The following is a 12,175-nucleotide window of genomic DNA, read 5'->3' as shown; positions in this document are numbered from 1 at the left end:
TCAAATGTACATTTGTTCTCTCAAAGATTAGTTACTAGTACTAGTATCATATATTGAGAGTCAATTTTTTGGCATATGGACATTTAATATTACACAAAGTAACTGAGATACTTTGGTTAAATTTCCTCCTTGCTCTTTAATCCCACAAGCCACAAAAGAAAAAAACAAACAGAATGGACACACGGCCAGAATGTAGATGAAATAAAAAAAACAGCAATTTACAAACAGTATCATCTCCTAAGGAAAATCTATGTAAGAATTCATGCCAATGAGTTCCCAAATTTGGTTCACCTAGTACCATTAGCAGCAGTGGCAAGAGCAGTTCCCAGCTCTGTGCTGGGCTACACAATATGCGTGATGAAGCATTTTCACTTTACAATAGCTTCCATACCACAAATTGTTCATCTATCAATAGAGTACCATATTTCCTGTTGAAATCCGAGTGGGATAGTGCAAATATACCTAAGAAGTTGAGTAACTAACCCACACAGATGTCTTTGCTGTTCTGGCTAAGCTGTTTCTGATATCCAAGCTAGATCTTCTGTACAGTCTGCACTGCAAACACATCTCCAGCTCAGGATCTGGGAAAGAGCATCACACATGGATGGTATCTCTTCAGAAACTGAGCCTCCACTCTAATTTTGACGTTCCATGTGTTTTTAACTGTAGAGGCACAGGATGCCATTAACATTTGAAACAAACTGGGTAGCAGTTTCAGTAACTATTTTCTGTTGTGCATACCTCTGTAAAAGGCTTGTATAAAAGATGTGCACCATCATTAGCACAACATTAACCCTTCACTGAGAAAAGAGATCTCACCTCAAAGTATTTTATTTTCTTTGCAATCTTCATTGCAACAGAAAGCAGCTTGTAGAATCCACTAATAAGAGGTAGTCTTGTTGAATGTATAATAAGCTCATAACCGAAGGAATACACCCAAGGGTTAAAGTATTCAACATGCTTCTCTGGAAGTATCTCTCTACAGAACAGATGCACAGAAAACATTCAGCAAAAAGGAAAAGAAACTAAAACATTTGTATTATTTTTTTCAAATTTCAAGTCAGTACACAAAACACAAGCACTGCTATAACACAGCATTTCCAAAGACAGTGAGAGGATAATTATATGACTCCTGAGATAAGTGTAGTTAATGCCCAAGTACTACTCTACAAAGACTGTATTTCTGGTCTCTGAAGTATTTAGAAAATAGGGCCAGTATAATATTAAAAGTTGCAGCGGGTACTAAAAGATGATTACAATCAAATAATGCACATGAGAGACTTGTCTCCTGTACTCTCTTAAAAAAAAAAAAAAAAAAAAAAAAAAAAAAAAAAGGAGCTGATGAGCTAGTATGTTCTTACCCATGATGCAGATGTCTGAAAACCACTTACTGTCTTCCGGCTAATTGACCATGTGCAGATGGTCCATTACGATCACACATGCGGTCATAAGTTAGAAACAGGCATCTTAAATAAACACACTTAAAATTTCTTCCACACTTCCTAACTTCTAAACTACATAAATGATGTACTAGTACCTGCAGAATTCCACTAGATTAATAAAGGCAATAAAGTCTGTAGGCTTTGTTGGCTGAAGGTTTGAAGCAGGGTCAGAAGCAGGCACAACCAAAGCACTGTCAGTTCCATTTTCATCCTGCAAATAGACATTGAAGCCAGAACACTGAATCTGTGACAATACAGGAAGCATTCTTTATCCAAACCGAAAAATATGATTAGCAACTGCCTCTTCTTGTTATGGCTGCTGCTAGCTAGTCTGATACAGACAGATAACTGCAATAATTCACACGCTAACAGGTCCAAGAAATAACACGATATACTTGCTAACAAGAAAAAAGGTGACCATCAAAACTAAAACCACTCTAGATGCCAGAGAAGGGAGTCTAAAATAACAGATTCTGTAAATTTCTTCTATGTTTCCACCTCCTAACTGCAATGCAACATCCAGAAGTTTGCAGTAGAACATTTTCACCAATCAGAATTTTAATTCGAAGACACTATAAGCAGCTATATAATCCTAATGAAAACAAAGCAAGGAATGGGATTTTGGTTCCCCTACAGAAGCAAAACTTAATGGACAAGTCATCAGGTCTCACCTGTTCATTAATGTTCAGTTTCTGAACAGTCAAGTCCAACTTCTCAATAATCTTCAAAACAGATTTTATAAGTTCATCATATAACAAACGACTGAGGGACTTCAGTGCTGAATTTTCAGCAAGAAAGTTTTCATCTTCCAAAACAGATTCCTTTGCAGGAGGGAAAGAGTTCATGTTTCAAAACAATGAAGAGTGAGAATTGATTCTTGAATTCACAACCTAAGTTTTGAATGATTTGGAGAATCAGGCTTTATTAGAAGGTTTCTCAGCTATGGAAGCCTAAATTCATCCTTGTTTGCTTAATTCAACTGCCATAATATCCAACTAAAACCATTAGACAGTTCTACAGCATGACAGGCTGCCCATTTGGAAAAAATCTAGGATTAGAAAAACAGTGATAAGACTCAGTCAGAATTACAGTGCCTTTCCTCTTCTATTTCCACGTTAATTATGCTTTTACCTTTATTGTGTCACAGTTCAGTAGACTTCTAAAGAGATACAGATAGTCCTTATATGTTGGTACTTTCCATTTCCCTGTTCCAGCCTCTCCAGCTGCTGTGGACTCTTCTGATCCAGAAGTTTTTTTTCCAAAATATTCCTAAAAGGACACCATTTTTCAGAAATGCTGTATATGTAAATAGCTGTTTCAAACCAAAACGTGTCATAAAATTACTGGTAGAAACCTGAAATGCTAACTTTCTAATTTCAAGCTGAAAAGTAAAGAAAACAAAACAAACAGCTCATTTCAGAAGTCTCTAAAATTCTCCTCCTCCCAGCAGTCAGTTATTGTAGAGACTCTACAGTTAGTCTGCTGGACAAGATTAAAAACTTTTTAAATCCCTCCTTAACACAATCATTCAATAAAACTTTTCCCCTCCTTCCAGGTTTGCAAAATTTGTTAACATGGAAGAAAGCTGGATGACCACAGATACAACCTACTTTGTTACAGACAACCTGAGCAAGGAAGAACTCCAGAGACAAAGGTATATTTCCTTTTATTTTCATTACAATAGGACATCCTCATTATTCTGACAAAAGTAGGGACAAGAGAGTAATAATAACTGGGCTGTGATTCTAAAAGGACAGTACTATTTTTACTTCTTGGGGTCTTCCCCTGTTTACTTGACCAGACAGTCAAGAACTGGAGTGAATACTTCAAGGATCTAGAAGAAACAAGTATATTTAAACAGTTATTTTACCTTTGAAAATGTGATTGGCTTGGAAAAGATTCTGATTAATCCCTGATGCACTGAAAGAAAAAAAATTTGCCTCAGACTTCAAAAGACACAGCATCCATATGACTTATACATCAGTAATCAACTAAATCAATCTTCTATTTCCTATATTGTCAGGATGAGAGAGAGGTAAAAGAATGGAAATCTTTCTTAAATGACAAACATAACCGAAAGCAGAGCCAATGCTCTAGGATGTTTCACAAGGCAACTATTTTGAACTTGCCTCTTAATACATTTTGTCAATACTGCTTCAACTTTTTCCTGAGTCTGAATGCAGTGGTGGTCAATGCATTGTTGTAATGTCTATATTAGAAAAGGCAAGAACTACCTATGACTCTCACAGACATGGATTTATTCCAGCATAGTACTTTGGGAGCACATCACATCCCAGACCATGAACAAGGGAGACAATGAAAATACCACAGCAGTAGAGAAAAGCCACTGTAAAAAACTGAAAGAAATTCAATCATTTTGGAGTATGGTTATAATGAAATGTCAATACCCCAGAGGCTCTTGGAATTGTCAGCTATCAATACTGCCATGTTCATTATTATATTTGCAGGACTAAATCTGAGTAACTGTGCATATTTGGAATCTTCACTTTTACCATGTTTAAGTTCCTTTAAACAAAAAGGTTTTATATCTGGTAAAGACGACACTACCCTCAAGTTCCTATGGCATTCTGCAGGAGTAAGGAAAGAGTAGGGAACAGATTTTTGTACATTTTCCTGCAAAAGACCTTTCTCCCCACAATCCTTTGAGCAGGAATCTTGCCTTTAAATTAAATTACATTACCACAAAAATACGTTCTCCTGCCCTTGCCCATATCCCCTCTGTCATCCAAAGCACTTGTTAAAAATGTATTCCCTGAATGATTTAGCAGTGGATGTTGAAACACGAGAACCCTAAACCTCCATTGCTGAAGGATGGAAAAGGCTTCATTTTTGTCCCCAAATGGCTGTTCCACAAGCCTCTCTTAGAAGCAGTTAACAGCTCAGAAAATAAAAAAAGTCAACGAACTCACCTACAGCGCTAATAAAACTCCAGAGAACTGGTCCTTTTCCCGTCAGGGCTAGGAATATCTTTATTATAGATCTGCAACAGACTGACTGCATTTTTTCACTGTATTGTGGAAAGCTATCGATCTGTACCACAACTAGATGTTCAAGAACTGGAGTATATACTTCAGGAATCTAGAAGGAATAAAAGCAAAAAGCCCATCATGTGAAGACAATGGTTTATCTCTATTAACAAGCAACATTATACAAAATGTTTTCCTCCAGAACCTTTGCAAGAAGAGTTTACATTATAATCTACTCTGTGATAAAAGACACAGCAAGTGAACACATCCTAGATATCAAGAAAAGCAGAATGTTTCCTGGACCACATTAAGAAAGGCAGTTCCTGAGTAGATTAGAGCTTCAGCAAAACCAGTCATGACTTTATTGTTAATTAAATTGGCACTTTTCTAATAATAACACAGCCATCTAATCTATTCATCCTTAAAGACCCAAACACAGAATGTGAAAGTCTCTTCTCCAACCCAAGCTTGCTTCCCAGCTCCACCCAGGATCCAGAAAGCCCTCATCAGAAAACATACAATACAGCATCAGAGGAAAATCAAAGTATTAGCCTCAGAAAACAGGCTAAATATCAGTCCTGAAAGAAAAAGCAGCAATAGGGTTCTATAGTGTTTTGACTTCCCCAGCTTCCATTGTTCCTGCGAGCTTTTCACATAACAAGACTTGCGTACACAAAGGTAGAGATGAAAGTGACTACACAGAAAGCTCTAGTAAAGGGAAGCATAAGGGAAAAAAAATATATAGATGTAGTAGTCTTTTAAAAAAGAACTAGAGAAGTATAGTGAAATAACAGATCGCTTGAACATACATCACATAAAAAGAAGGGTATAGCTATGTCCAAGCAATCGCTTTTCCTAAAATAAATAAAATCCCTGTTTGCATTTGGTTGCCATGACTTTTATTACAATGCTCTGTAGCATTTTATTTAGCATATTTTGTGCATTTTCTTTATTCGAATGAAATCTGGTATTCTTTTGATACTTTCTTTTGATAGTATTCTTTTGATACTTTCCCACCCTCTAGGAGCTAAAAGTCATTACACTATAGACAAAAAAGTATGTTCTAGCATAGATAAGTGCACAGCTACTACATTCTTACACACCCCTAGACGCATAAAAAGATTTGACTGGTACTTTAAATACTCCACTTACTCTATCTATATGGAATATCACACTTGCGATGGACTGGAGGAAACTTGGTAGCTGATATATATGGTCATCTACTGTCTCTGCCTCTGTGAGGTACATTTGCTTACAACGCTGAAGGAGCTCAACATACATGTAGTCAACATCCTTAGAATGTATAGCTTTACAGGGCTTATAAAGACAAAATAAGATACTGATTTAGGAGCTTTATACAAGCAAGCAAACACATGCTGTAACACTAAAAACCTAAACAAGTCATCATCGAACTACAGTTTTGTTTTTTTTTTTTGTTTTTTTTTTTTTTTTTTACATTTTCCGGGAACTCTATACACCTGAATAAATTTTGCATGTTTTACAAAGAAGGTCTAGATTGCAAAGGCACTGGATGACTTGACTAATACTTTAAGTATTCTGCTCACTACACATATGAGAAACACAGTATCTGCAATGAACTAAAATAAACCCCGATAGATGCATTGTAATTTACTACAAGAGTACCTGAACTTTCAATCACAAGGTATTTCAAATCCTGCCTGAGAAGTATGGAATTTGTCTGTAAATATCTTAAATATGGAATTACAGATGCTATTATTCTCTTATATTTTGGCTTAACTGCCTGAAGAAATAACTGGCTTGCTTTAATGGCATCCAAATATCATTCATAGGCTACTACCACTATTTAGCAGTACCTAGGAGCACAGATTCTGAACTAAGACTTTCATTACGCTAGGTTCTGTATGAATGCAGGATAAAAGATTATTCCTATTCTAAAGAACAAGCAGAAGATATCACAAGCAATCCTAAATGGTCTGTAGTAATGCTTACAGATTTCTGTGGAACAAATTCTGTGGGAATTTGCAAGTTGCAGCAGTTAGCATTGGTTAGGTCAGAAAGAGCTCTTGGGGAAAAAGCAGTAAGAAAAAGGTCACAGGCAAAAACCACAGTAGGAATGACCACAGAAGAATGGACTGATTTGTATAACCACAGAATATAAGAGTTAGGCTAAAGGTTGAATCAAGTCCGTCTGAAAACAGGGTGGCAAAATTAAGAATATCCATTTATATGGATAAAAACGAGGTATTACTTATTATTTTATCAACTAAACAGTAAAAGGATTCTGTCTTGAAACAGAATCAATCACTGAACTTGTATCTAGTCTAAAGTTACTAACTGCAGTGGCAGCAAGACTCTCACCTCTTCACAATCTTGCATCTGCACCTTGGCCAACATTTAGTCTAAACAGGCTAACTACTAGTGTTCCTTAACACATTAAAAATGTATAGGAATTTCAGCATTAAAGCCCTTTTTTTCTTGTTAAATTTTACAGAATTATATTATCTCTGTACTTATACAGATATAATTACATAACTTTAACTAATGTATTCCATAATTGGTATTTTTAACAAAGTTCTTTCAATTCAGTAATTTGAAACAGGTCATTTTTTTCCCAGAACCAATACCTTTAACTCTATTCCTTTCCAGCCCATATCATGGAAGAGGAAGAGTAGGTTCCAACAATACATGTTCAAAATTCTACAGAAGAAATGAACTTTGCTCAGATGGCAGCAAAACGGATTCAGCTAATAAACAGTTATTCTATCCCAATGTTTCCTAAGCCTCTCTAAATAAATAAGAACCTGATTTTTGAAGGAAAAAAAAAAAAGAAATGTCTAGCATTTCATTACAAAAAAGTTGGGGAAACATCATTAAGTACATAGGCTGCAGGTATGTATGCACTATTGCTTTCTTTACAACACTTTACCTTTACTTTTATACTCTCATTTTAATCAACTGGTGACAAAAATTGGAAGCTGGTTCTTAATTATGCTTCCTGACAAGCATCTCTGCCCTCCACATAAGAATGTGAGTACAGTTTTGTTTTTCAATTTGCAGTCGTTTGGCAGATTACCTCCTAACGTCCTATAGCTAGCAGCCCATTTTTTTTTTCTGTCCTGCTCTGTAGGAAACATATCTGAACTTCCTGAGCAGAGCTGGCCTGGATTGCCATCTGCATTGCCACTGGATTGGCATCTGGAACGTGGACAGACCTAGTGAAGTATCGTCTGTATTTCAGTGATTAAGCGCATCCTGAAGCTTTGTGACAGTTGTATATGGTGCCCCCAGTTTTTGCACTTCAAAACTGGAGTGCTCCCACTGAATTCAGGAGGCATTTCGATAACTTTAAACCACAGCAAGTTTTACAATGCAGCTGATTAATTCCAATACTTAATCTAGAAACAGAAGCACTCCCTACATAACAAGCTGCGTAAATTTGTAAAATGAATTGTGTGAATACTAATTTTCAATCAATTCAGTATGCTGCTTCATCAGAATAAGTTTCCTGCACATACTGCTGCAAAAAGCCCATATCCGCGAATGGCAATGGACAACTCTTTGTTGCTTGAATCCATTCTTCTGATGATTCCATAGAACTGCTCCATGAAGAACTGCAATTTGCTCTTGTGCAGCTCTGCATCCTTAGCTACCAGTAAAGATATCTGTAGAGCAGATACAAACATTTCAGGATTTCCAGAAACATGCAAGTAACTCCCTCACCCCACATTAGTCTTAAAAAATACCTAGCTTATAATACAAGGCCTTGGAAGCAGAAAAATTGCTTATTAAACAGATTCACTGAAATTCCAAGCACTAATATCCCCACTATTTTGAGAAATTTAACTTTGCCTTAATCTCAGAGGTCCCAGTGGAGTCACAATACCTGCTTAAGAAATGAATCTAAGGCAGAATGACCTGCTTTCTTCAGCTCTTGATTTGTATGGCCACACCATTTACACATTGTTTCAAACAGTGAGACATAGCTGTCCAGGAGAAAGGTACCAAACTGAGCAGCATGCCTGCCGAATAACTGTAAACCAGCTGCAATTTAAAAATAATTCTCATTAAAACCCAGATTTATGTTACACTTTCAACTGACCAGGCTATAAAGTCAATATTAGGCTGAATGGAATTTATAAAATATATTATTCTAACCATTACAGTATCATTACCCAAGCATTAAAAACTTAGGCATAAAAGCAACCCTCCAAGATCCTCTTTCTTCATGTATGCAATTATGCAAACTATGACTGTTTTATGCAGCTATTTATATTATCAGTGAAAAAAGAAAGGAACTCCAGTAGTTACGAATAAGAGCACTTGACTGCACTGTTTACAAGGATTTGTTTTTTTGTCGTCAGGACACATACCCAAGTCCCTTCCTCCAAACTGCAATGCAGACAAGCAAAGAGTTGGGAATACAGGTAATAACACAGTCTCAGATTTAAGCATAGATGAAATTTCAAAATCCCTCAGAAATTAGAATTTTTATTTAGTCAGACTATCTTTAAAGAGGATTTTACACTTCACAGTTGCTATGGGCCTAGTGCCCAAACTAAAAAGATCTTGCATTTCACATCTCACAGGCCAGTTTCTCATTCTTGTCATGGACTTGGTTTGTCCCCAGTTTCCCTCTCCTTTTTCCAATGAAATTCCCCTTCTCTATTTTTCTTTATCCCATGCCACAGTCTTCTGTTTTATCCTAATTTGCTACAATCTTCTTCTTTCTATTGCTTCCATGATCCCTTTCTCATACCACAGCTTTGCACTCACCCCAGAGAGGGGCATATGGCATCAAGTTCAATGCTTCTATTCATAAGCCAATTAGATCTTGCTTAGTTAAACCAAATGCATGTTTAACTCTTTAGATTCCAACTTAAAGTACACCAGCTTTGCTCCCCTATCAGCTTAAAAGACTGAATACTAGGTCCATCCAGAAAGTGCCAGTAGAGAACATCTCCAGCCAGAAGACACCATCGTACGAACAGTACCCATGGGAGCATGAACTGAAATAATAGACAATCTTACCTAGTTGTACTGCATATCGCTTCTGATCAACCTGTAATATCAAAAATGCTTGTCATATGTGATCTATTCTTCAGCAGGGCTAATTAATTTATGCAGATCAATTAACATGTGGAAGATATACCTGTGGCCTGATTGCTTTCATTGCAAAATCAAAAATCTCCTTTGAAGTCTGAGGATCTGTGGAACAATCCAATAAAGAGTATTTCCTTATTGACACACAAGTGGTAGAGTGAAGAAAAAGATATTTTTATCCAAAGCCTGGTATGAATAAACATCTGTAAGCCTTAAACATTCCATTTAAAATGGCAAAGACACTTTTTCCAGAAATGCTTTTAAATTTCAAACAAAACTACATCTATATTCACTGACTTTTCTGAATACCCATGTTTTAAAAGACATGTCTCTGCTGAGGAAAACATCTTTGTATAAACGCATTCCAGCTTCAATGTGGCTCTCACAGTGGCCCACTCTCTGGTTAGAAAACAGCACTTCAAACCTTTACATACAGAAACCCACTGATCAAGCCATCTCCCATAAAGGCAGATTACAGGGGTTCATGCAGCTGGACAGGCTTGTGCAAAAATAAACCTTATACCAGTGAGGAAATTTTCATTTAGAGTACACAGCTAGAAATGTTGCTGCTTGTGGGCTGTATAACCATTAAAATATACCAAGTTGTATAACTGCATTTCACACAGAAAAATAACACACCTTCATTCTCAGATTTGGTAAAGTTGTACATGAGTGCAGCCAGTCCCTTCAGACAGCCTGCTACAATAGGTAGTTTTGGTCCCCTTGTAGCTGATGTCATCTAAAAAGGCAGAAATTGAAAAAAAAATATCATCCTCAAGCTAACACAGATTTACACCAGGGTTTCCCAGTTCCTACAAGTGTACATAAGATAATCATATTCCAAATTAATACAGTTACGCCAACACCCTCAGTACCACCCACTTCTATGAACTTGAGTCTACAGGAACATGTACTGCTCAGAGACTTTGTATCATTTGGGAAAGTTTTTAAACTACAAAAGTATGAGAATTCCTTTGATCAGCATAAAATATGTTCCCTCACAAGTAATCATAGCAAAACTTAGATAGCGCACACTAACCTCTTAAAAAACACAGAATATAGGAAAGTAAAGTTAGGCAGAGCTGTGTTGAAGCAAAAAAGGATTTTGCAGGTAGTAGAGCCCAAATCAGAAATTACCAGTGAAGGCAATACAACTTTGCTTGGGTTGCAGTAATCATCAAGTGTTATTTATCTTTTCTCACATTAATTTGCTATCACTGATGGCCTTAAATTTTTACTTTAACAACTTCTCTACTAGAATCAGAGAATGCAAACCTTAACAGTCATTAAGAAAGCATTTATGATTGTCCAGTTAAACCTCTATAAATTGCACTAGTTGCAATAGTCTTCTAACATATAGCACTACACACACCCAGGGAAAAAAGAAAACAATGCAGGAGTTGGAAAAGAAACTCCAATCATACCTGTGTTTTAAGTTCTCCCAAATAAGCTCGGAATAGCTTTTCAGAATTGTTAATCATGTCACTAGGCTGGACCTCTCCCAAAACTCCCAAAAGCTCATATATCTTCTCCAGAACTGGAAAACAATTTAATATTATTAAATATTAACTACTAAAATCATTGCTTTGACATTTCCATTGCAATTCCTATACAACTTGCAACCATGAGAAAACCATCCCTGAGGATTTTAATTGGTGATTATCATGTGAGAAAGACAGTTCTTTATGACATACATATAACTACATACTACGATGTGAGATGCATCCTCATCTCACATCAACAAACTAAATACATTTACTCTTTTAAATAGGGTTTAGAAAATATATTAATAAAAGCCGTATCACCAAATAAACTTTTACCACTAATCCAAGTTTGCTGCTGGCCTTGCAGTTATGCTGGGTCTTGTAAGTACCATCAAAGTTAAGGCCAGCAGCTAGCAGAAGTTGCTAGCCTTCGGTTCAGACAAATAGGCAGGCACATCAAGTTTTGTAAGGGCTAGATCTGTTAAGCTATGATATAACTCGAACTAATCAAGACCATCACAGTAGAGCTCCTATGAATATGCTTAATATTCTAAATAATATAACTAGAAGAGCCAGGAACTGATGAGTTCAGATCAGGGTTGACCAGTGCAGGAACCATCACACTAAAACAGCAGCTCTGAAGACTGACTAGAGTTGGAATAAGATTACTAAGAATTTTAGCAACTGAGCTAGGGATTACCTGAGCTTTGACAGGAATTACTTGCCTAGAATGTACTCTGCTTTTGAAAGGGACACCCATCCTAGGGACTAGGGCTACTTTTAAGGCTCTGAATTATAGGAATGTATGTGTGCATAGTTATAAAATGGTACAGGAGTAACCTTGAAAGTTCAGCTACACCACATTAGCACTGAATTCAGAAGTCATCTAAGAGCCTAACAAAGTTAGGTTAGTTAATACCAAGAGGGCTAGAATTACTGTCAGGATTTAGGCATTCAGGGACTAATAATAACACAGTAGAGATATAAACACACTTTTACGTCAAGAATCTGAAATCAGTGGTAAAATTCCATATGCACCAACCACCACTAAATTCAACTATATATTTTCTCCCACATATATTTATATATTTACAGGTCTGCTATGAAAAAAGATAACTACATGATCATTATCAGAAGACATCAACAAATTTACTAGTTCTAAAATATGACAGCTACCATT

The 12,175-nt window shown here is 36.4% G+C and overlaps 1 protein-coding gene across 4 annotated transcripts in view; it reads right to left on the bottom strand.

Annotated features, from left to right (window-relative positions):
- PRKDC (protein kinase, DNA-activated, catalytic subunit) overlaps positions 1-12,175 on the bottom strand; it is an 87,952-nt gene that overhangs the window by 72,536 nt on the left and 3,241 nt on the right. For all 4 annotated transcript variants that reach the window (XM_026102970.2, XM_026102971.2, XM_026102972.2 and 1 more), the window contains 13 exons: positions 10,936-11,048; positions 10,151-10,250; positions 9,561-9,616; positions 9,440-9,470; positions 8,295-8,452; positions 7,927-8,073; positions 5,582-5,746; positions 4,373-4,541; positions 3,313-3,362; positions 2,574-2,711; positions 2,114-2,263; positions 1,538-1,653; positions 820-979 (listed from right to left, as the gene is read on the bottom strand). In XM_026102970.2, coding sequence (XP_025958755.2) covers positions 820-979; positions 1,538-1,653; positions 2,114-2,263; positions 2,574-2,711; positions 3,313-3,362; positions 4,373-4,541; positions 5,582-5,746; positions 7,927-8,073; positions 8,295-8,452; positions 9,440-9,470; positions 9,561-9,616; positions 10,151-10,250; positions 10,936-11,048 — 1,553 coding nt within the window. The remainder of the gene's footprint in view (positions 1-819; positions 980-1,537; positions 1,654-2,113; positions 2,264-2,573; positions 2,712-3,312; positions 3,363-4,372; positions 4,542-5,581; positions 5,747-7,926; positions 8,074-8,294; positions 8,453-9,439; positions 9,471-9,560; positions 9,617-10,150; positions 10,251-10,935; positions 11,049-12,175) is intronic.

This window comes from Dromaius novaehollandiae, chromosome 2, assembly GCF_036370855.1.
Source record: "Dromaius novaehollandiae isolate bDroNov1 chromosome 2, bDroNov1.hap1, whole genome shotgun sequence".
In the NCBI taxonomy this organism is placed as follows: Eukaryota; Metazoa; Chordata; class Aves; order Casuariiformes; family Dromaiidae; genus Dromaius; species Dromaius novaehollandiae.
This window is presented reverse-complemented; position numbering and strand designations above follow the sequence as displayed.